This window comes from Centrocercus urophasianus, unplaced genomic scaffold (assembly GCF_019232065.1).
Source record: "Centrocercus urophasianus isolate 14NV4802_14NV808 unplaced genomic scaffold, USGS_Curo_1.0 seq_42, whole genome shotgun sequence".
Lineage (NCBI taxonomy): Eukaryota > Metazoa > Chordata > Aves > Galliformes > Phasianidae > Centrocercus > Centrocercus urophasianus.
The window spans coordinates 1,902,538-1,927,622 of NW_024885000.1; the positions used below are offsets into that span (position 1 = coordinate 1,902,538).

General features: G+C 52.5%; 1 protein-coding gene across 1 annotated transcript; it reads right to left on the minus strand.

Annotated features, from left to right (window-relative positions):
* Nucleotides 1-5,883: 5,883 nt before the first annotated feature.
* CTTNBP2NL (CTTNBP2 N-terminal like) lies at nucleotides 5,884-22,918 on the minus strand. Its single transcript, XM_042833722.1, has 5 exons — nucleotides 22,830-22,918; nucleotides 19,485-19,592; nucleotides 12,824-13,054; nucleotides 10,610-10,717; nucleotides 5,884-9,889 (listed from the first exon to the last, which is right to left on the minus strand). Exons 2-5 carry the CDS (start codon nucleotides 19,581-19,583, stop codon nucleotides 8,408-8,410), a joined length of 1,920 nt encoding a protein of 639 aa, XP_042689656.1. The 5' UTR covers nucleotides 19,584-19,592; nucleotides 22,830-22,918; the 3' UTR covers nucleotides 5,884-8,407.
* Nucleotides 22,919-25,085: the final 2,167 nt, after the last annotated feature.

Consider the following 25,085-nt stretch of genomic DNA (forward strand, 5'->3'; position numbering starts at 1 on the left):
TGCATTGCACCACATCACTCCACACTGCATTGCATTGCACCACATCACACCACACTGCACTGCACTGCATTGCATCACATCACACCACACTGCACTGCACCACACAACACTGCACTGCATTGCACCACATCACACTGCACTGCACATCACACCACACTGCATTGCACCACATTACACCACATCACACTGCACTGCACTGCATTGCACATCACATCACACTGCATTGCATTGCACCACATCACACTGCACTGCACTGCACATCACACCACACTGCATTGCACCACATTACACCACACTGCACTGCATTGCACATCACACTGCACTGCACAGCACTGCTGGCCATGTGAGCACAGCGGTGCTGCTCACCCTGCATGATGCAAAGCAGCCAGTCCTCAAAATCCCGCCTGATTGAGAACAAATGCCACCTCCACCTCCATACGGCTGCCTTGCAAAGCAGCCCAAAAGGCTGTTGTATGTTTGTTAGAGCTAATCATGACTGACATTACGAGAACCAGATGATGGTGGAGCCAGGAATGCGCTCGCCCATTAGTCACTTCAGATAAATACAGTCATCTGTTTCAGCAATATGAGGGCTGCAGAGATTAGCCAAGAGGCGCAGGCACACACGCCTGCAGGAACATCACAGTGACCCGGGTCGGCCACGAGGAGGGCAGCATGGGGCCGAGATGTTGTGCTGCAACTTCTCTGTGCCACGCTGCACCCCGGCCTGCAGCGCTGCCCTGCACAGAGCAGCAGGGTGGGCAGCGCATGGCGTGCAGTGCTGTGAGCACACAGCCAGGGCTCAGTGCCTCATGGCTGAAGCACGCGGCGCTCCTGTTTCCACCCACAGCACTCAGCACAAAGCTGAGTCTCGTGGGGCTGCGGGCCGGGCTTCTGCTCTGCACTGCCTGCACTTCGTTTTCCCCCTTTTTTAATTCTTTTTCTCCTTCTTTCCCCCCTCTCTCTTTTTCTTTTTCTTTTTTTTTTTAGTGAACAACTTTATTTCCCACTTTGACACTCACCAGAGCCACCTGGGAGCCTGCCTGCCAGAAGGAGAAATGGCACAAGAGGAAATACATCTTCACAACCCTGAGAACAGAGAGCTTTGGAATCCGCGTCCGTAAACACCATCGCTGTGCACTGAGCAAACCCAGAGCAGGTTGTGCTCTGGAGAGTGTAACCCCACCTCCACTGCTGCTTTTCTGAATTAAAACACTGTGAGGGAAGCAGGTCTTGCTTGTCCTTCAATGACTGCATGCTGCAGGCTGGGCTATGCTGCTGGCTGTAAGCACATGGACCTGAGAGCTGGGAGGGACTGCTGCCCTGCAGCCATCCTTCTCTGAGACAGTTGGGAACCACACACCATCTAATTTAGGTTAGATACTTGGAGGGTGGTGAGGCACTGGCACAGGTTGCCCAAGGAGGCTGTGGATGCCCCATCCCTGCAGGCATTCAAGGCCAGGCTGGATGTGGCTCTGGGCAGCCTGGGCTGCTGGTTGGTGACCTGCACACAGCAGGGGGTTGGAACTGGATGAGCATTGAGGTCCTTTGCAACCCAGGCCATTCTATGATTCTATGATTCAATGATACAGGTGCACAGAGGTGGCTCTGTGGCATGGGGACAGCAGCCAGAGAGGGAGCAAACCCCAAGGCCAGGCAATGGGCTGCGATATGCAACGACATGCAATGCTGACACGTGGTGACATAAGATGACACGCAGAGGCACCAGCAGCACGGCCTCTCCTCCCTCACCATACATGGGCTACCTGCAGCATGCTGGGTTTCTGCACACCCAAATCCCATTCCTGCATCTCTGACCCCATCGGCCGGGGCACAGCGAGGCTGCATGGAGCTGCTGCCTGCACTGCCCTGCTGCCTGGCCTTCCTCATGCTGCTTCTGTCCATGGGAGCCTGCACACACAGCACTTCCACCACCACGCCTTGCCGTGCTTCCTTCCCACACCTGTATTTACAGCCCAGGAGACATAAAAAGAAATCTATAGAAACACTGCTATTTTATTTTACAGCGGTCAAAGCCTGATCTTGATTAAAAACCCTCCCCAGCATCGCTAGAGCAAATAGGTGGGAAGCCAGCAGGAAGCTACACAGGTACAGAACATGATTTACTCTCCCAGTATCACCATGCAGCAGCATTTCCCTGCGCCCAAAGCCAACTCTGCATTTGTCATGGCAGCACTGCAGGCAGAGGCCCCAGCATCACCTGGGGAAGCCCCCCAGGGCCGCTGCTCCCCAGCCCCACTATGGCCATCTCCATACTTCAACACCAGCCCTGTCTGTACTCCTTCCCTCCCCAAAGTCCTGTTCTACCTCAAGGATTAAGCTTTCATCCTTCATTATGAGTTTCTCCCCCAGGCAACGTTTTCCACGAAGAAAAAGGAATTTCTGGGATTTTGCTTTTAAGAGATTATGTTACTAAGCGAGTGTGTGCTTGTGCCCCAGCAAGGAGAGTTCTTCATACCCCCAGGTGATTCGTCACAACCTGTGTCAGCAGGGCAAGTGCTGCAGCTCTGGTTAGATGGTGATTTGTGGAGAAGCACCCGTCACCATCCCCGTGCTCCTGGGAGCCCAGTGCTGCTGAACCCACTGCAGGGCAGCCCTAGCTGCAGCACTGTGCTCAGAGGCTTGCACCAGAAGTTTGCACCAGAGCTTTGTACCAGAAGCTTGCACTGGAAGCTTGCACCAGAGGTCTGCCATGCATGCACCTGGCTGCTCAGTACAGAGTGAAATTGTGCTTTCCTTGGTAACACCTCTTGTTATTAAGCCTATTTCTGGCCGCTCGATTAAGACCAACAAATTAACATAAGGCAAACACGACAGCTAACGTTAACCTTGCAAAAGAATCCCAACCTGCAGTTACAACAAGAAGGCATAAACACAGACTGGAAAGAACAACAGCCACACGTTCAGCTCCAGCACTCGGAGCAGAGCCGTGCAGCCAGCAGCACAGGTGCAGCTCAGAACCCCCCACAAGGAAGCCCCCAGCCCTCAGCCCCCCTCCCAGCCCCCCGCCTGCACCCCACCCAGCACTGCAGAGCTGTGAGTCAGCGCTGAGTCAGCCCTGTGCCTCCAGCAGCACCCACTGCACTGCACTGTGCTGGGGGACGACGCAGAGATGCGTTCCTGGAGAGGCCGGCAGCTTTCCCATTGCTTTGACTGCAGTCATTATGTGTAATAATTAAGCGGTGGTAATTGAGGATTGCTTACTGAGGATGCTTGAGCGTGGCCGGCACGCTGTCCTGCTGCCAGAGCAGCTGGCCGTAGCCCTGTGTTGTGAAATTAAACAATCGCCAGATTCTCCGCTGCTTTTTGATAAATTGTTGGTTGATTCCCCCTTTTTGAAGTCAAGAAACAAAACCAGCAGATCGCTGCATCCCAGGAGAAGCTCTGTTTGAACACACGGGCACAGCAATAAGCTTTGTCCTGCACAAAGTGGCCACAGCTCCAGCACACAGAGAGCAGCTGAGCAGGGCTCAGGACGGCTGGGCAGCCCGGCACACTGAGCACAGCCCCCACGTATCACACACGGACACACACCACCACAGGTATCACAGGGCCTCAATCTGATTAAAGCTTTTCTACCCCCTACCAGTGGTCAATTCCATAAAGTAGCTCACCCAGGAGACTGAACTCATTTCATCCCTGAAGTCTAATTAAAGCCATTAGTGTATTTCTTGTCTTCCCGATAAGATCAAAGCATTCCAAGAGCCGGTCATTATCTTATTTTCAAGACAATTATACATCGTGGAGCACGGATTGATCCTGCCTCCAGCTGTATGCATTTATCTCTGTCTATCATCGTGTAATCTGTACCATCAGACACGGTGTGAGCACAGCCCATCAGCTGACAATGCTCACCCTGCTGCATTCTGCTTCACCCCCGGCTGCAGAGAACAGCAGAGCTGCACGGGGTGCCCACGTCCGCGTCCCCAACCCCACAGCCATCAGCACAGCCCATTCCCAGCAGCCAAACGCAGAGCTGTGCTCGCTCCCATCAACCGCAGCCCTCAACGCTTTGCACGGACGCAGCACCGGATGCACGGCGGCCAACTGCATTTGCGCTGCAGCGGTGATGCAAAGCGCAGCCTCCTCCTCGTGCACGGAGCAGAGCTGCTGTTCCCCGGCACTGCCAGGCTCTGCCCTGCCCCGACCCGGCCGTGGGGCGCAGCCGCCTGTGCGGTGCCTTCCGCTCACATAAACACATCTCCGGCAGCTCATGGCCCGCGAGAGCGGAGCTGTGAATTTTCATCTCTCAGCTAATCAACTCGCCCTCTAGTCCAAACTTGTCAGGAGTTTTATCCCTGCCCTGCCGGCCCTCCTCCCGGCCCACGGGTGACAGGAGACGTTCCCATCCCTCCCAGACACATCCAGCTGCTACAAAAACAAACAGCCTCCGCGGGCGATGCCTGCTGGCAGACAGCGCTGACCCCAACCCGCTGCCCCCGGCCCCATAACGCAGCACCACGCGGCGCAGCACCGGCACAGCGTGAACGGACGGCACGGCGGCGTTGCCCCGAACGGGCATTTATTAATGGCAGCTTCTTGCCGTCCTCCTGTGACAAAGCATTAATCAAGCGCTGCCCTGGGAGGCTCCTGCGGATGAGAGGCAGCTGTGGTCGCGGACGGCTCCCGGAAGCCCCGTCCTCTTTGGGAGCAGGATGAGACCGTCAGCTCTCTGTTCTGCTTCGTGCTGCATTACCTCCTGCCAGCCCCGCCGTACCTGTGGCCGTGCAGGTGCACGGAGAGAGCAACACAGAGCAGCGGCAAACGCACAGCACTGCAGGGAGCTCCGAGGAGGGGTTGCAGCACGCAGCCGTCCCCGGGGGCGATCGGCAGCAACGGGGCGAGCAGCTCTCACCCTCCCGGCATCTCTGCTGCCGCTAGACCGATCGCAGGAAGACTTTTCACAGCGGCTCTCGGCGCCCAAAGCGGGTCCGGGTTGTGCAAACAGCGCACGGTACCGGGCTGGGTCACAGCGAGGCGATGCGGGGCAGCAGAACCTCAGCGGCACCGCAACGGGACGCGCGCTGCCATCCCCGCGCACACAGCGCCCCCTGGCGGCCGGCGGCGGTTCCGCTCGTGCGTCACATCGCCCCGCGCCTGCAGGGAGCGCTGCGGGAGCGCCGCCCGCTGCATTGAGCTCCGCTCCGCAGCCGCCGAGGATCATCCATGTGCACCCAGCCTTCTCATCCGGTTGGGGCCGCTGCTGCGCTCCTCATCCCGGCCTGGGCCGGAATCACCTCGTTTTGCCCCTCTCTGCCGCCGGAGCAGAGCCGCTCTGCAGCATTGCCCCCAGCGGCACGTACAAAAGCAGCTGATTCCAAGTGAAACAGGACCATCCATGCACCGAACGAAGACGCGTTCTTCTTTTCTCCAAAACAGAACCCGGCAACAACCCACAGCCCGCAGCCCTCTCTCCAAAGCGAACTCCGCACTCCCAGCGCAGCCCCGGGCGCGGGCAGACACGGGAGCGGACTGACTGCTGACATAGAGAAACTGTGAGTCACAGCTCTGCCCGCCGCCCTCACCGGGAAAACAGAGCCGCTCTGTGCCGGGCTTTGCACGGCTGTGGCCCTGGGTTCACCCCGGGCGCTGAATGGGCGCAGTGTGCGGGGACGATGAGTCAGTGCCGCCCGCACGCACCGCGGCACCGCCCGAAAGCGCGACGGGCGTCGTTGTTTATAGGAAGGTTCGTCGCGTTCCAGCAGCTCCAGGCTCGCATTCCGCCTCTCGCAGCACCGCAGCGCTCAGAGATGAACGACCAACCCGCACAGCAGCACCGAAAGCCGCATCCTTCCCACTCTCCGCAGCGGGGGGAGCAATGCCGGACCCCGCACGGCTCACAGCTCCAAAGGGCAGCTCGAGCAATGTTAAAAATAAAATCCTTTATTGATCGTACGAATGTTTAACACGTTTAATGCCGTCAGCTATAAAAATGATTAAAGACTTCAGCTCGGTACGTTTGGCTTTACAAATGTACAAGTGTTAATGGATCAATACTAGAGCACGCGTCTTTGCACTTCATTATACTCCGTTCTCCAGTGACAACTCTTGCTTGTAACAGGTGTGAGTTCTAGGAGTGATATTTAGCTGCTTTCACACAGAGCCTACATGGACATTCTATCCTTAAGCTCCTCACTGAGTTAAATGGAGCCACTGCCATCTTTGTGCTTAATTCCCCCCCCCAAAGATCGGCTGCTAGCAAAAATACATTCTTCTGCATACCCCTTCCCATAGTATATAGTAGAAGAAACAGTACTCAGTGCATTTCCTAATAAACTTCATCATAGCCTCTCTATAGAGCGATAAGGAGGGGGGATAATACAATTTACACCAACGTAAAAGCAAAGGAACGTGTTAAAGCAGTGTATACAAAGCCTTGCTTTTGAATCAAAAGCCACATGAGGGCCTGAACCCATCTGCCCATCCATCTCTAGGATTACACTCACCGAAAGGAAAAAACAAATCTGCTATGAGTGTTGAAAAAGAGGAGTAAATGTGCTTCCCAAAGGGCTGCTGCTGCTCCCAGGGGTGAGGAACTATGGCACAAACAGCACGACTTGAAGGTAGATGGGAATGGATCTGAATGTCTGTGCAGGGAGGGCAGCAGGGGCCCTGCGGGCAGCAGCCGCTCGAAAGCAGCACACAGCTCTGATGTCCTGCAAAGGGAGACCCAGAGCTCAGGGAACTCATGAAGGTACAGCAGTGCATCCTCCCAGCTGCCGCCGGGCGTTTTCTCCTGGGGCAAAGTGGGACGTGTTTTGTTTAATTAAATATTTAACGAGGCTGAAGGAGAAAGCAGCTCCGGCTGCAGGCAACCTGATGCTTCTGAGTGCAGGATCTGCTCGCAACCAACACCTGAAAAACGAACTCAGGGTTTTGCTCTCTGCCTCCACCCCCCAGCATCACCCACAGGCACTGCTGACTGCATGGAGCCAAGCACTGCATGCAGAACGAGGGCAGAGCATCGCAGTGAGGGCTGCATATCCTGCACAGAAGCAGCTGCTCTGCCCCATTTCGGTCCACATCGCTTTTCTCGCCTCAAACTTCACCCTTTGCCCCTTGCTCTACATGATTTTTCATCTCAGAGAATTCCCCTGCTCTCTTTTTATTCAGGAAAGGCTCCAGAATAGACTTTGATAATGCACTGTGTACTTAACACGTGTGTGTGACATTACCCACACACAGGACAGCAATTATTTGGTTCCCTATTTGCAGCAGCCAATGAAAGCCAAAAGACCCACAGCTAACTCCAGGTCAGCTGGATGCCATGGGTGCAAATGATGAACAGAATTATTGCTTTTGTGTAGAGCAGAAGATCCCACATTGGAAAAAACCTGTATCGTATGGACTAGTGTTTTGGTTCTCTTGTTTTCAAGTAATAGCAAGACCTTGATAAAGTAATAGCAAGATCCTTTTCTCAGAAGTTCTACACACAACAGTAGAATGCTTAAAGAAAGTGGAAACAAAAAGGGACACACCAGAACCTGGAGTTCAGCCATCGAAGCACGCGGGATGTGCTACAGGAAAGCAGAAAAACTGCTTGGACATTGAATGCAGAATGATAGAATGGCTCAGAGGTCGGAGGGGACCTTAAAGACCACCTGGTGCCAACCCCTACCCTGGGCTGGGTGCCCCCCCAGCACATCAATAGGGCAGCCAACCCGACCTCCGAGGATGGGGCACCCGCAGTTCTCTGTTCCAGCACCTCACTGCCCTCACATACAGCAAGGAAAGCGGGTTGCATTGCTCAGTTCTACCCCAGGAAACTCACGTTGCTTCCCAAAAGCCATCCTGAGGGATGCAGCGTGGCTGTGGCTGCCACAGCAGTTTGGTGCTCACCTTACAGAATCCCACAAGACATTTGCTGACTGAACTGCAGCAAATGGAAAGAATCAAAACCAGTGTCGCCCTAAACATTCACAACTCACAGAAGAATTTGATCCTGCAGCTAGATGGTCCCCATCCTCACCTTTTCCAGAGGATCACATTCATATTGGAATGCAGGCTTAAGTTCAGGCACTTTTTTTTTTTATATATATATAAAATGTTCATCTGGAGTAAAAAGTCTGCAGAAGCTTTTTCTGCTTAGTTTCTAAGTAGCGTTTCAGTCCCACTTTAGCTTGATAGGTTAAGGACCAGTGCAGGGTTCCTGTTATTGATTTGACTGTTGCCATGAGACATTTTGAGGCTGCTGTATATAGCTGTAGTTAAGGTTTCTTCATAAACAAAAATATTTTCCTACCTATTAAAAAAGGAAAAAAAAAAAATACTAAATGCTTTATACAGACAGAATTCTGCTACTATGGAAATAAATAACACGGAGTGGAAAAAACAGTGCCTCAGCTCCAGCTAAGCCACGGAATGTCACAGTCACATTTGCTGGAGACTAGCTGCTGGTTGGCAGGAGGATCTCAATGTCTTTGCCATTGGACACCACGGCGTTGTTGGAGCAACTGCTTGCCACGTCCATGGGGGCACCCAGGGAGGATGACTGAGAAGAGGCTTTGGTGAGCGGAGCTGGAGCAGCAGGAGACTGAGCCAGGCCGGGTTTCTTTGGAGGAATGGGTGGAGGGTTCCCTCTTTCCACTCGAGGGATGGTCGGTGACTTAATCCCAGGAGACAACGGGCTGAGCGGGCTGGAAACCTTGCCAGGGCTCGGAGAATGACCAGATTCACTTTTAGGGCTCACAGCATTTGCCAGATTTCGATAGTCCGTGCCAAAAGGCGAGCTGTTAGGGGAGACGGGTTTAATTGGTCCCTGCTGGCTGGTAAATCTGGACAGGACCTGAGTGACCGTGTTGCGCGCTAACTGCTTGGCAGCAGAGTTATCTGCTAGAGTCGGGGACAGATCCCTCGCCGGTGGGCTCTGCAGGCCGCTGCACTGATGGTCCTGTTCAGCTTGAGACTGAAACTTGTGCCGAGCTGCATGGAAGCGCTGATTGATCCCCACCTGGTAGGAGGATTGGTAACCAGGGCTGCCTGCAGGAGCTCCCACCAAGCGTTTGCTCAGAACGGGTGAGGAGCACGGAGATGGGGTGAGGGAGGAGGCAGCCGTGCTGCTGGGAGACAGGGAAACCCCGCCGGAAGGGAGCTGGGCCAGCAGGTGCACCGGTGACTCCGTTCTTAGGGGAGAACTTCCATTCTCAACTGTGTTCTCTGGTGTTGCCCCAGTGGGTTTCTCCTTCTGCACTTGGCTCTCCGCAGCGTTTGCCTGCGGCTGCTCACCACCTGCTTGAGTGTCAGTGTCGCAATGACCGTTGGATTTCGCATAGGAATGAGTAGGTGTAGGAGGGCTGGGAAATGCAGTGTGCACAGCTTTGCTTGCACCAGCAGGATTTGCTCGGTCTGCTTGTGGAAACTCTGTCTGGCATGACACAGACTTGATGGCAGGGCTGTCGGTAGCAATGCCTCTGGACATCACAGAGAGACTTGGCTGCGAAGGCTCAGTAGGACCGTGCTCCTGGCAAGCAGCCTCCAGCTCTTTCAGGGCTTTCTTCAAAGATTCCACTTCTTCTTTCAGTGCTTTTGTACGGTTCTCTTCTCTGTTCAGCTTGGCTTTCAGCTGTTCTCTTTCAATGTCGAACTCCGAGAGTTGCTTTTCTACTTGTGCTTCCATCTGTAAGCCCCGCTTCCTCTTGGACGCCAGCTCCTCCTCCAGCTTACTCACCTTACTCTTCTCTTTTTCCAATTTCAAGCTCAGTTCTGCCGTCTTCTGACTCTCTTCTGCTGCTTTGGCAGTGGCTTTCTTGCACTCTACAACAAGCATGGAGGACAGCTGCTTGTGGCGTGCCCTCTCCTCCTCCAACTGACTCGAGAGCTTCTTCTGCTCCTTCTCAAACTTTTTCACCTGGGATTTTTCAAACTCCAGCTGGAAGAAAGAAGCAAAGGAAGGCTGTAAAGGAAACACAACACCTTCTGAAAGCAAACAAAGCCCAACAATCCAAAAGCAAAAGGGGTTACTACACATGTTGGAAATATTCCCCAGAAAAAGATGGCCGTGCCTAAGATGAATAAAGCAGTTCTGCCTCTGGTGTCTGCAGGACAGCCTTGTACAACAAGGAGCTCTGCTCACGTGTGTTAAGGATTATTACTTACCAGTAGTTACACTGCATATAGAATTCAGTTGGCAGTGAGCTGCACGCAGCTGCCATGAACTGATCTGAGCAGGTGATCTGAAGCAAATCTTCCTTCCACCCCATTTACTGCTTTGTCAGTTTGCCTTTTAGAAGCATTTAAAGTGCTGATGTGTTATGTATGTTTATTAAAGCCTGCAGTGCTTCAGTAACGGAAAATAGCAGCTTAAATATTTATTACAATCTCTGAACAACCCCCCTAGGAGACCTTTCATGACTTATTCTCATTTTCGAGTACTAGAAAGCATCATCACTTGTGAGCAGAGCTCTGCTCTTGAGAACCACACAGATTTCAGGCTGAAGTAAGACTGCAAAGCACTCGTCTACAAACAGCTTACCAGAAAACTAAGGCTGCTTTTCCTATTGAAATGGTAAAAGCTGGGGTAGCCTTACACAGCAGCTGATATTCTTTTGACACTGAGGTGTGATCTGGCCCCAGTAGCCACAGGCTGTACCTGCTGGGTGAGCCTCTCCCGCTCCTTCTCCAGCATGTAGGTGACATCATCTCCCTCTGCCGTGTCCTGGGCATGCCTCTGCCTCTCCTCCTCCAGGTCCAGGATCACCTGCCAAACAAACATTGGTCACCATAGTGCCCTGCTGTGCTCATAAGGCTGAGCAAAACACAGAGACCTGCGCCCGCTCTGCAGCCAGCTTATATGAAAGAGCCACCACTGTGGCCTCAGACATCTGAGCACAGCAAGTCACACTCTGTCATTATTTCATAGTTGGGCCAGAAAGAAGCAGGAAAAAAATCCCACATTTCACAAGTCCCCACTTTATTCTCTATGAGCCAGGCTGCATTTTGTGCTCCAGAGGCTCGTGTCATCTGTCACAAGGCTGTACCTTACCTGCCACTGGCTGCACTGTGCCCTCATCAGCACCTCCTGTCTGCACCTCCAACAAAGCCAGCAGGAGCAGAGCACAGGGCACCACGGGCTGCAATTTGCACACAGATTGCCCCATTGGAGGACTGCAGAGCGAAGTTTATTTTAAAGAACATTCATTTGTTCTTCCACTTCAGAAGAAGATGAGCTCTTGAAATGAAACTGCTTGCCATAAGGACCCAGTTAAGGAGCTCCTTCAGTTTTTAAGCTGAATTAGATGAACTGAAATTCTATTAACTCAACAAGAAGAAAGCCAAATATGGTGGAGTCTCTTGGGTGAGTTTGCATCACCCTCCAGACCTCCAGGCTTTACAAAAAGCAGTCACCAGGAATTTACAGCAGCTTCTCAGTCTTCCTGCAATTTAGGCTTCCAAACAATGCTTGCATATCTTTCAAGTACACAGGGAACCTTTTTATTAGAGGAAAAGGGGGGAGGGGAAATCTGATTTTCCTGTGAATATTTAGCTGGATTCTTGTCTGAAAGGTGACACACATCATGCTTCCCATGACTCCCAGCACCAAGGGGCAACTGAGAGCTCCAGCTGCCAGCACTCAGCACAGCAATGGGAAGTCCAGCTGGCTGCTCACATCACTGTGAAGTTTCTGCATCAGGAATGCTTCACGCTCCTCACAGACTGAAAGAACCTTGCTCTGTCTTATCCCCATCAAAACAGATGCAGTAGCTAAAAATACATTTGAATTTGGTGCTGTAAAGCTAGCTGCTGGGTGCCACTCTGATGCAAGCACAGGAAAAATCCCAGCTACTTTACAGTATGTGAGGCACTGGAACAGGTTTGCTCAAGTTGGTTGTGGATGCCCCATCCCTGCAGGCATTCAAGGCCAGGCTGGATGTGGCTCTGGGCAGCCTGGGCTGCTGGTTGGTGACCTGCACACAGCAGGGGGTTGGAACTGGGTGAGTGTTGAGGTCCTTTGCAACCCAGGCCATTCTAGGATTGTGTGTGAAGAGGTTGAGACACAGTGCTGCAATGCAGGTCCTAAAGATGCACCTGAGGGCTCCTCCCAGGAGCAGATTCCAGTGACACACTTTTGGGTATTTCCTCTCAGCCCCGACCAGGCAGCAGAACCAAATATTTGACCATTTGGCTTGTTGAGATTTACTGCAGGACAAGAATAACCCCATGTAAACACAGATTTGTGTGTTTGTTTTTTTAAGAGCTAAGTAGTTACATAAAGAGAATACAGTGCAGTGGGGCTTTGAGTTCTGTACACTGTGGCTTTATCCTCCTCTAATAAACTCAGGCGTGCCAGAGGGGCAAACCTATGGGAAGAAGCCTGATAGAAAATCACTGATGGCACCACATCCAAGGTACACTTCATGTACAAGTGAGTTATTAAAGAGACCAAACAGCACAAAAAGCAGCTTTGGCCATGTCACACTGCGTCAGGAAAGTCATCTTACAGGAGGCACTCTCCCATAAGTATGTGGTACCAGATCCTCGATGATCATGGAGAACAGTGATGTGTCTGCTGAGAATTCAACCATCCAGGAATTCTCTGACATTTGGTACTACATCTCTTGGTTCTGGGCAAGCTAATTCCTTCTGCATGTCCTCTAACAGAAACCTCTTGAATACATTTCAAATGTTATCACTGCAGTTGCTGAGCCTCCCAGTTGCATCACGCAGAGTGGCAAAAAGCTCACATGAAGGTGCACAGTCCTTTCAGTCACCAAAATCCAAGGCATTTCAGTGTTTTTATTGAAACCAACACATTTTCAAAATGCAACCACTAAACTCTGCACAGCTTATTTGAAGCAAAACATACCTTTCTGTGCCTGCTTTCTGCAGCAGCTAGTTGGGATAACATCCTTTCCTGCATATTCTTGCAATGTTTCATCACCACCTTCAGGATGGATAAGGGATTGGTGCATACTGGCTGCTTTTCACCATGATTTGCCTCCTTCAGGGCCTCAAAATCTCTCTGCAAAGCCATTAATGGATCACTGATGTTGTACTTTCCATAGCGTTCTTCAATGAAGGTGTCTCTGTGCTGGGCCTGCCGTATCAAAACAAATTTGCATTTCAGTATACTTATAATACAACCCTTGCTAAATGATAAAAGGAAATCGTTGATAATTCAGACCCCCCTTCCCTGATTTTCCACTTAAAGGTAAAGAAATGCCAGCAGTCTGACACATGATGGCCCATTATCTGCTGTGTCACGTTAAAAGCCCTTAGCTCACAGATGAGAACAAGGCAGTAATTCATGTGGCAGAAGGCAGTCAAGCAGTTGACCCCCTGAGCAGGGCAGCCCACGTCCATGTGGAGATGGGCCATGGGCCATGGATGGACACGGCCAGGCTGATGTGGCTCTGGGCAGCCTGGTCTGCTGCTTGGTGACCCTGCACACAGCAGGGGGTTGGAACTGGATGATCTTTGAGGTCCTTTTCAACCCAGGCCATTCTGTGATTCTATGACATTGCTGATGAGGGCACTTTGAACAACATCAGCATCGCTGTGCACTTCCTCAGCAGGAACACGAAGGGCAAACCATCAGCAAGCGTCACCCATTTCTTACAGGATTGCTTAAGGACATCTTTTAGGTAGGAGAGCCCCGGTCTGACTGACAAATACTTCTTTCTCTGCTCTCTTTTCATTGCAACGGGTGCTTTCTGACATCTCAATAAACAGCACTGAGAAATAAAATGCTTCCCTCAAGCATAGAGCAGCGAGTGGTGCTGCAGACACTGCAGCTGGAGCAGAAAAGCAAACTGATGTAACAGAACTGTATAGCTCAGAGGACCGACGTGATGCACATTAAATCTTTACTCAAATACCAACAGAGACCTCTCAGTCCTGTTTATACTCTAAGATGCAGCCACGTGATGAGCATGGGAAAAAAATAGCAACCAAAGGCAACCATTGCTCCCTCTAAGGGAAAAACGTATGGGTTGCCTAGGAAAAAGGAACAACAAAAGCACTTCTCTCTCTCCACGTCTCCTCCACAATCAAACCCACTCGGAGACATTTGTCCCATCAGGCTGATGTGGAGCTGAATTCTAACCCTTGCAGCAAACAAACATGCTCCCAAGCATTGCTCACCTCTTCCTGGGAAAGCTGGGTGTGACGGTTCTGTGCTTGATCAGAGCTTAAGATATCATTCCAAATTTACATTTGGGGAAAGAAAAAAAAAAAAAAGAGGAAGGAAAAGCTTAGCCCTGGAAATGGGAGGGCAGCCCTGGATAATGAGCCACCCATGAGTTAGTGAATCACAGGAAAAAACACAGCCTTTTTTTTTTTTGGTGCTGGGGTGGGGAACTTCAGCTATGCTGAAGAATTCATAAAAATGACTCCAGCAAACCTCTCTCCAAGAGTCCAGGGGATGTGTGAGTGACTCAGGCATGGCAGAGGAGCTGCCCACCAGGTGAGCCCCTGGGGACGCCCCAAGCAGTGCTGTGCCCCTGGCTGGACAGCAGGGCAGCCCTTCAGTTTGCTTCTGGTCCTTCCTCCCAATCAAAGCTCAAGGAGCTGGGATTTACCACCCTGTGTGAGATTCACACCTGCTGCACGCAGCCTCTGGTTCTCGTGCATTCAGAGGCTGCAGAAATAGCTGCACTCCCACCCATGCTCCTGGTCAGCACTGGGCTCTGAGCTCTGTTGCAGGTCGGGCAGTTTATTTCCTGCTGGGAAAGAAGTGCCTCCTCGCTATTTTGAGCAACTCAGTACTTTCCTGAAGGAGCCCGACAGCCAGATGAGCTGTCACAGCACTGATGGCATTGTGAAGTGCAGCAGAGCACCAACACGAATTAAAGCTGTCCAAAGTGCAAAGAATACCTTGTAACCAGCTCCCCCTACATCAAATACTGCTGGTTTACGGTGCTGCTTTTACATCTGGGCCACCACACACCTGAAAATGCAGATTCTGCATGAAACTCAGTACTGCAGGGCCACGTGGTGCCACAGCCATCAGGATGATGGGGACAGTCCCAGGAATGCCACACTGCAGTCACCCCAAGGGTGGTTCTGCACAGCTTTGGGGCCATCCTTTCCCCCACTGCCCTCCCATCACACCAGGGTTACACACAAACAGCTCCAGCAGCCTTCACTCTGAACTGGAATTCAGTCTTAAATGCACTTTTTGTTCAACTTTCCAAACAGCAGCAGCTCAATGATGGGAGAGAAATACTCCACAAATGAGCTCAGCGTGGAAAAATCAGCTTAGATCTCAGATCCCACTGACTGTAACAGAAACCCACTGGAAATGGAGCTTCAGAGCAAAGAAATCATTTTACAAAAAGCACTGCTAACCCAGGAATACAAGATCCAATTTGCAAAAGCAGAGATGACATTCTACATACATCCCACAACATCACTGCTCTTAGAAGGAAGGTGCAATCTCCTGCAATTAGATCTCTGTATCACCTCAAATATCTGTGCTTCTGCTGCCAATACAACCAGAGCTGACAGAGCTGGAGGGATGATTCCTGTGCAGATGAGCAAAGCAAAGCCTCACTGTGCAACAAGAGACTGTTTTCTCCTGGGATTTCTGTGCTGCTTTGGGCTGAATTTTTCCCATCTTTTTGTTTTTTTTTTTCCCCTTTAATAAAAGATTTCCTTTTACTGAAGCCTTGTTTATGAGACAGCATTTTCTCTGCCTTCTGTAATTTTTACAACTCATTTTACTGGAACACCAAGAGGGGAATTTCCAAGTGTTTTTCTGGACACGACGTAGACTGCGATGCCGGAGCGTGGGATTTAACTCAGGGCACGACACAAACATGTGTTAATTAACCACACTTACTGCACAGGCAGTACAAACACGCACAGGAGTTCCTCCTTCATGTTGCAGAGTGGCATAATCTGTAAATAGCTTCTCCCTGCCTCCAACTTCCTTATTAGCTTTGTTCCATGGAGCCTGGAAGTCGAGCAGGGCTGGGGGCCCAGCGGAGCTCACTGTGCTGATGGCAGCAAGCAGCAGGGATAGCACTCACACACAGTGCTCTGAACCACCACCATCATGCTGCAAACCAACAGGAGCACGTGCCCACGGGAGGGCTGTTATCAGCTCTGAGCAATGTTCTCAGCAAACACGAAGTGGCACAGAACTGCAGCTCCCCATCTCAGTGCCAGCCCCCAGAGCTGTAAGAACAGCAGTCAGAAAAGCTGGCGTTGCAGATCGTGCAGAGCCCTGCTGGATCTCAGCTGCTCTATAAGCCCATCCTGCCCCATCTGCAAGAGATTAGCAGCACCTGTAGTGGGTTTTTACATTGCTGAACTTTTTCCTGTTGAAACAGAGAGGTCGATGCTTTTGTTTGTTTGTGCACTGTAAGTAAACTTGCAAAGCCACTGACAAATGGACATTTAATTGTGCAGTGCATTAATACTGCCAATTACCCAGGTTGGAAGGGAAGCAAGGAACTCCAGCTCACGGTCCTCAGCACAAAACAGTTTCTGCTCCAATGCATATTGCCTCCGACCTTACCACAAAGGAATCTGCCAGAAAGCTGCTTCCTGTTCTCCAAAAATAAACAGAACTTCATTTCCAGCGTGCAGAGAACGCTCATTTGAGGAGCAGGGAACTGTGCTCTGAATTACCCACACAGACAGGGAAATACCAAATGGCTCTCAGCAAACCCACCAGCAGTTTGTGCATGCAGAGTGAGAGCCCTGCCCGCAGCGTTGTGCAACCCGACAGCATCTGGGCTTTTTGGATGATTTAAATATGATTACAACAACGGGAAAGGAGATTTAAGGGCTGCTCTGCAGAGAACACTGAGATTTATGCAGTGGACAGGAAGCGATTTTTGGTTAAACAGAGAAGACAGCGAGGGCAAGTTGGAATAGGGAGAGGCATTAATCAGAGCTGACCTAACAACTGCTCTTTATAATCTGAATCCAAGCACCTGAGCAGTGCCTCCATTGCCCTCCAAACCTCCCCAGATGAGCCCTGGAACTGTGCAGGCAGGACTGAAGTGTGGAGGAGCAAAGTGCCAGGCAGGGGGACCTCATGGAAGGGGAAAGCTATTTTGGGATCTGTCATCTGTGCGCATGGATCCTCTGCTAAATGCCAGATGGTGAATGCTTTCCTTTAAGCACACAGGATATCAATTAATGCAGGCTGTGCTATAATCAAATTACAAGTTGACAAATTAAGGCACTTTTCCTATGCAAGCTCTTGCTCTTTCCTCCAAGGTAACACAGGATCTGTCTCAAGAACCCAAAGGGGTCAGAAGTATTAAACTTGAATTGGAGGTCAAAGCAGCCCAGGGAGAGCTTGGCGTTTGGTGCTGTGCAACCACCAAGTTACAGCTTTCATTTAATTACTCCTCAGTTATGAGTCCCAGGCAATCTGTGCCAAAAGGTATTCAACCGTGTTAAACTCCTCCTGCAGGAGAGAACTGCAGGTTAAATTTCAACTGGAAGGTGTGTGTGGAATGCCTATGGAATGGAGCAACGTTCCTTGCAGTGGTCCTCAGTGCTTCCCTGTGTGCACTGCACATGGTTTGGGAAGGCAGCAGTGCTGCTCCTACCTGGCAAGGCTACCATCAGCAAAATAAAACGGCAGTAAGAGTGAGTATCCCAACTGTTTTAAAGGGGCAAAGCTGTACCTGACAACACCTCAACCACTCCTACTGACGTGCCATAATTACAGAGCCCTGTCTCCTGAGTAGTTTTCCTCTCTGAGAAAGCAGCAAGGAAGTTGAAGTAAAGCCAGGTTAGAGTGAGGTGCAGCCCTGTGATGCTGCTCCCTGAAATGGGAGGCACAGAACCACTCTGGAGGATGGGATTTCATGGCACAGTGCTTCCTTCAGACTTCAGTACCAAAGTTCATCAAATGCAAGAACAGTTCAAAAGGCCAGAAATGACACAGGATGGCCTGGGTTGGAAAGGACAACAATGATCATCTCATTTCAACCCTCCTGCTGCGTGCAGGTCGCCAACCAGCAGCCCAGGCTGCCCAGAGCCACATCCAGCCTGGCCTTGAATGCCTGCAGTGGTGGGGCATCCACAGCCTCCTTGGGCAGCCTGTTCCAGTGCACCATTACCAAGCATCCTGCACCCCATGCACGCTCACCCCAAGGTTTCCAATCCACACAAGTCTCACCCAGCACAGATAAAACTCAGGCTGCCAAAGGCAGTGTTTTGTTCATTCCTTCCTAAGGAGCAGGGGCAAATCGCCAAGAAACACCTAATAAAGACACAAGGGCACGACAACAGCACCAAGCTGAGCATTACAAGAGGGAAGCCAAGAGCCTTAACGCAACAAAGCACAACCAGCACCGAGTGGAAGCTGCTCAGCAAGAACTGAAACTGTCAGCATTACATTTAGCATGGGAAAACAAACAGCAGATTTGAAACCACACGCTGGTACTGCCTGCATCTCGTGCAGACAGACCCATGACAATCCATATCCTCCTCCTGGATGGTGAATGTTTTCATTTTAACGAGCAAACCAGAAAGATTAACTGCTATTTGTGTTAGCTAGATGTGGCCTAACCACAACAAGTGCTTGTGCAGTTTAGAGAAGGATTTGCACATAGCCAGCTACAGGCATTACTGAGCAATGCGTGTCTGACTGCCGACAGATCAAACCTGCAGAACACCTTAATTCTTATTGGTGACAACGTGTGACAGGACAGGAATAATGGTCCCTCCGACAGCCCTGTGTGAGTGCACACCCAGCAGAGCTGCACAGCCATGCCGGGAGGAGCCCGTTCCCACCTGAGCTCATTGCTGTACTCAAATAATTACAGCTGTCAGAGCATAAACAGATGCAATCGTTGGTTGGCAGCACCAAATCACGGATGAAAATCAGGTTTGTCAGCACTCAGCATCCCCCGGATATCTGTGGCAATCACGGAGAATGCACGACAGCCACTCCTGCCTCACACTGCAGCAGGGAAGGTGCCATCACAACAGAGCCAGAGAGACCTCTGCTCTTCAATCCACTAAAGGGAAAACAAGCAACAAAATGGTTTCCAGCCAAAGGGGAATTTTTCAGTTCCTCAGGTCGAGTGCCAGCAAAGCACCCCGGAGCAGGGGGGGGTCAAAGAGGAGTCAGGAGGGACACACAGCACTGCCTCTGCCAGCAGCACCTGCTCACATCAGCTCAGCATAATGCAAAGCCATGGAGGCTTTTTTCTTCGTGTGATGTCATTCTCAGCAAAGAACTCATCTGTGCTCCCTCCTGGAGGGAAGTTCTGCTTTAGGATTCCTTCCCTACTAAGTCAGAACACAACCAGCAGAGGAAGTCTAACAGACCTTCTTCTTTTCTCAGGACAGCAGAACTCTTTATCAGAACTGATGAAAGCACACACGCAGCACTGCAGTTAAACACTGAAACGCCTCTTGCAGCAAGCTTACAACAGATTTGGAGGCACAGAGCAATATACAAATTTATTATCTAATACTGTTGGTACTAAGACAGGATCCTAAACCAGTAGCACTGTTGATACTTGTCCCTTATCAGGGCACTTACAACATACCTTTAAGGCTTCTATGACAAGATCCCTTGCTTCTAACTCTCCCTCCAGAATGCTGAACAGTGTCAGTAGCTCTGGTTTGCTGAGTTTTTCCAGATTCATCCTGAAAACCTGAAAAACAGAAGGCAGAATATCAATACACACAGAAACACCTCGCACACGAAGTTGTGACACATAATCTCTATTTAACTTCAGCTCCCAGTTTTCCAGCCTGCAGCTTCCCTGTGGGAAAGCAGAGCACACACAACACAAACGCTTCGCTCTCCTCTGCTCCACAGACCAGTTGCAGAAGATTCATTTTTCACCTCTTCCCAAAGGGTCACAAACATATGAACACCCAGATGGTGCAGGCAAAGCCTAAGGGCCAATGCAACAGCACAACCTTCCCCAGGAACCAGTTAATGGGAGAGCAGGGATATTTAGAAGCAGTGCTACTGTGGGTTGCACATCTGGATCCCACAGCTGCAAACAGCACTGAGGCTGAAGGCAGGGATGAACGCAGCCCAACTTGGGCCACCTCCACAAACCCAATGGTGAGCTTAGCATTGCAGTACGTGTCGGAGGAATGCCATCCTGCATTGCTAATGGAACAGGCCCAAAGGAAAAAAAGAAAAATGAAAATCAATGCCACAGAAAGCATGCATTTAATTACTATTCTTTCAATACTGCCATCATTTATTAAATATAACTTCACTGCTCATGCAAGAATGAGGATCTGACACCTGAACTCCATGCACAGAAAGCTGTTTTTCACCTCTTCTATATCTCTGCCAACACACTTGCACTGGCCTCTACTACACCTCTATGTTATATTACTTTACTAGCAAACAACAACAATCATTTCTCCTACTAAACCCTCATCCCGATGGAAATATTCCTCATGCTGACAGTCTCATGCTCTGCAGGTTGGTCAGAAAACACCCTGCGACAAAAGAGCCACTCAGACCTCCAACCCCACAGCAGAGGTCAGCAGGGGAGTTTAACCCCCACAATCCCAGCAGCCACAACATTCAGCTGAACTCTCATTTTTCTGGAGCCTTTGCTACTTCACAACCCATTTGCATAGCGGTGCCTCTGGAGAATCATGCCCAAACACAAGTTCTGTCTTGTTTGCACCACAGCAGTTTTCCAGTTGCTGGGAACAGAAAGTTCTGCTTGCAGAGCAGTAAGAGTCTTCGCACAGCAGGAGAAATCGCAGGCCTGCTTTGTGGCAGCCCTGCTCATCAGGCAGATCTCTCACCATTCAGCTTTGGGGAGCAGCTGCACAGAAGGGCAGCCTTCCTACAGCCTCTACAGGGCCATCCCATCATTGCTGCTGCTCTGAGCCCAGCACCAAGGGGCTGCAAGCCAACACAGGCCCCAGCAAAACAGAGCTGCACTCTGCTCCCAAAGCAGTGATGCTGAAGCTCCTTCCGCCCCGAGTGGCAAAGGGCAACCAGCAGCTGCAGCCACTGCAGGCACTAATCGCTTCTATATGCTAAATGCCCCCATTGTGACTCACACTTCTGCATTAGAAGAAATAAGCCGTGCTATTCTTAACGTGCCTCCCTGCTTACACTCTTTAATCAGCTTCACAAGAGAAACAAGCCCTGCCCTGAAATACACCCTGTGTGCACTCCCAGAAGCGAAGCAGAGCAGCACTCACACGGCAGCAGCCCTGTGGCTGTGCTGAGCTCTGCACAGCACTCGGCCCAAAGAGCTGATGAACACACAGCTCTGAGCCCCTGCAGCATCAACCCCCGAGCCCACACTCCCCAGGCCTTTGCACAGGGACACATCCCTCCTCTCAGCCCTTATGAACAAACTGTGGCAGCTCTGTTCCACCGCTGCCCTGTGCTGCCTGGCCCCATCACCCGAGAGAGGCACCATCATCCCATTTCACATCACAACAGGGTCTGGAAGCCCCGCAGGGCTCACTGCTCCTTACATTACAGAATCACAGAATGGCCCAGGGTGGGAGGGACCTCGAGGATCACGAAGCTCCAACCCCCTGCCACACGCAGGGCCACCAAGCTCCACATTTCATAGCAGCCCAGGCTGCCCAGGGACCCATCCAACCTGGCCTTGAACACCTCCAGGGATGGACGGGGCATCCACAGCCTCTCTGGGCAGCTGTTCCAGCACCTCACCACTCTCACAGCAAAGAACTTCCCCGACATCCAACCTCAATCTGCCCTCCCTCAACTTCAAACCATTTCCCCTTGTCCTGCTGTTATCTCCCCTTTCCAAGAGTTGATTCCCCTCCTGTTTGTAGGCTCCCTTTAGGTACTGCAGGCTGCAATGAGGTCACCCCACAGCCTTCTTTTCTCCAGGCTGAACAAGCCCAGCTCCCTCAGCCTGTCCTTGTAGGGAGGTGCTGCAGCCCCCTGATCATCTTTGTGGCTCCTCTGGACCCTCTCCAACAGCTCCCTGTCTTTCTTGTCCTGGGGGCTCCAGACCTGGACACAGCACTGCAGGTGGGGCCCCACAAGAGCAGAGCAGAGGGGGACGATCACCTCCCTGTCCCTGCTGGCCACCCCTCTGCTGATGGAGCCCAGGATCCCATTTGCTTTCCAAGCTGTAATCACACACTGCTGGCTCATGTTCAGCTTTTCATCCATCAGGACCCCCAGGTCCTTCTCTGCAGGGCTGCTCCCAAGGACCGCTCCTTCCAGTCTGTATAAATGCCTGGGATCCCTCCAGCCCAAGTGCCAAACCTTGCACTTTGTGTTGAACCTCATCAGGTTCACCCAGGCCCACCTTTTGAGCCTGCTGAGGTCCCTCTGAATGGCATCCCTTCCTTCCACATTCAGTCACCCAACCCGAGCAGAGCACCCAGGCAGACCGCAAGGACGGCGTTATTTAGTCTGCAGACATAAATATTATTCCTCGGTCGGAGATAAACCCCCACCTTTGGGCAACGAGCGACGGCTCACAGCATAAACACGGATAACGCCTAAACGTAAACTTCCTCTCCGCGGTGCACCGGGCAGCCGCAGCGTCTCCTCAACCGACCCCAACCCAGCGCTCCCACCCCGCACCGCCGCTCGGCCCCACGGACGGCACCCCTCCGCTTCTCCCCCCGTACAGCCCACACGCCCGGAGCCGTTCTCCCGTCCCCAGGGAGGGGCGGCATCGAGGGGGCGGTGACGGCCCGGATCGCCCACGGGAACGCGGAGGGGCAGCGGACAAGCGGGGCGATACCAATGCCGCCCGCACGCAGCGGGCCGGGATCGCCGCTCCCCGCTGCTGCGCAGCACCGCCCCCCGGAGCCCCGCATCCCGCGCCGAGCCCCCGCTCGCAGCCCGGCCCGGCGGTGCCGCCCCCCGCCCCACCCGCAGCCCGCAGTAAGGCCCCACCGGCGCGCACCTGCCGCAGTCCTTCCGGACGGAACAGCACCGCTGAAAACGGACCGCGCCTCCACCGCCCCCCGGAGCCGCACGGCCCGCAGCACCGACCTGCCCCGCCCCGCCCTGCCCGGCCCGCGCCGCCGCCGCTGCCGCCGCCGTTCAGCCCCGCGCCCGTGCAGCCCCGCCCCTACGCGGTGCCCGCTGAAGGACGGCCCGGCCGCCAATCAGCGCCGCCGCCGGGGCCGCCCGCGGACCAATCCGCCGTCAGGAGGGCGGGGAGAGGGCGTGGCCCGGCCGGCGGAGGAGGGAGCGACCAATCGGTCGGCTGGACCGGGGCGCGGGGGGCGGGGCGCGGGCTGAAATCCCTTTTGTTCGCGGCGGCGGCGGCGAAGAGAGCGGGCGGCCGTGATTGGCGCGTCATTTCCGGCGCGGGCGGGGGGACGGGGCCGCTCCGGGCGAGGGCGCTGTCCGGGGCCCCCAGCCGAGCCCCGCCCCCTCCCCGCGCCCCCACAGCGCCCCCCCGCGGCGCTCTCGGCTCTGTGCCCGGCCGGAGCTGAGCGTGGCTCCGCAGCGCCCCCGCGCGGCCGCCGCCCTCTCCTGCAGCTCCTCCCGAGCGCGGATTCTCAGCGCTCCGGAGCGCCGCGGCGGTCCCGGCCCGTTCTCTTTCGCGCAGCGGTTTTTCTTTGCGTATTTGAACTCTTCGTGTTTTGACCGATCTGTTTCTCCGTGGCACCTCCTCCTGTCGTTCCTCCCGTTTCCCACTACTCACTTCCATCGTGCCGTGTAGGGACGGACTGTGTAGGTCCTTTGGTTATTTCTAAAGCACTGCAAACTGATCTGTGCCAGCTTTTGGAACGCCTGGACCTCCTTTTTTTTCTCCAGTTCTGGGGATGGGGATGGATAGTGATAGTTCACATGGGTTCCCTGTGCCACATCAATGAGCCACACAGTGCAGCCACTGCCACTGCCCACGACTGTCAGATAACAGCAGGGCTGCAGCAGAAGAGCTTATCTCTGCTCATCAATCTGAGCTTATCTCCGTGCCCAATTACAGGTTGTGCAATTTTAGACCTTCTACATGGTGTATATAAGATAAGCACTACAGAACACCAGAGAGGAAAGCATTAACATTCTGGTGTTCTTGCATGCAATATAGCTACATCCCAAATGCCATCCCGGCCTGATTGCACGGCTCTGCATGGCACAGCAAAGCACAGTGTGGTACAGCACAGTGTGACACAGCATGGCACAGCTTAACATGGCACAGCACAGCATGGCACAGCACAGTGGCACAGCACAGCCCAGCATGGCACAGCTCCTTGTGGCACAGCATAGGGTGGCACAGCACAGTGGCACAACACAGCACAGTGTGGCATAGCACAAAGTGGCATGGCACAGCACAGCATGACACAGCATGGCAAAGTACAGCGTGGCACAGTATGGCACAGCACGGCACAGCTCACTGTGGCACAGCAGAGCATGGCACAGCCCAGTGGCGCAGCACAGCACAAAGTGGCACAGCACAGCACAGCACAGCACAGTATGGCACAGCACAGCCCAGCACGGCACAGCATGGCACAGCGTTGCATGGCACAGTGTGGCACAGCACAACGTGGCACAGCATGACTCAACTCATTGTGGCACAGCTCCACACAGCACAGCACAACGTGGCACAGCTCAGCATGGCACCATCTCCAGCTGCACCCCTGCTATGCCTGGAGCAGCAGGGAGCGCTGAGCCCTGCACTCCTGCAGGCCAGTTAGATTTGTTTTATTTCTCCCTCATGGAAACTCATTTATTATTTTACATTACAGTCTGAAGCCTCTCTTCCTGCATTTAAAATAGGCAAAAAAAAAAAAAAAAAAAGGCCTTGCTCTGTGAGATCCACACAGGATGGCTCTGCCAGGCTCCCTGCACAGCTCAGAGTTGGTTTGGGAAGGCTTGGCTGAACCCATTACAGCAGCAAAGCTATCTCAATTTAAATAGCAGTTAATAAAAGTTGTCTATACAGGGCTGTAAGCATCCTGACACTTGATTAATCACACTACAGCACGGTAACCGTAGCAGCACTAAAGCTAACACGCAGACACACAGGAGGAAGCATTGAAAAGCAGCTCAGCCACTGCACAGCTCTGCACGGGGCTGCCAGCCTGGCTGGGGCAGGGGAGGTGCAGGCCAGGAGGTGGCTCTGGGCTCAGCCCTGCCAAAGAGGAGCAGCATTCACTTCATCCAGGGGTTGAATTTGGATCCCAGATCTGCAGATCTGGAGGTCTGA

What these genes read in the sequence shown, in the direction of transcription:
- CTTNBP2NL (XM_042833722.1), bottom strand. Translation starts at nt 19,583, where the DNA reads ATGAATCTGGAAAAACTCAGCAAACCAGAGCTACTGACACTGTTCAGC. An exon ending in CAGAAAGCAGGCACAGAAAG is followed by an intron (nt 10,718 to 12,823) that starts GTATGTTTTGCT and finishes TTTGTTTGGCAG; the next exon opens with GTGATCCTGGACCTGGAGGA. An exon ending in GGGAGAGGCTCACCCAGCAG is followed by an intron (nt 9,890 to 10,609) that starts GTACAGCCTGTG and finishes TCTTTCTTCCAG; the next exon opens with CTGGAGTTTGAAAAATCCCA.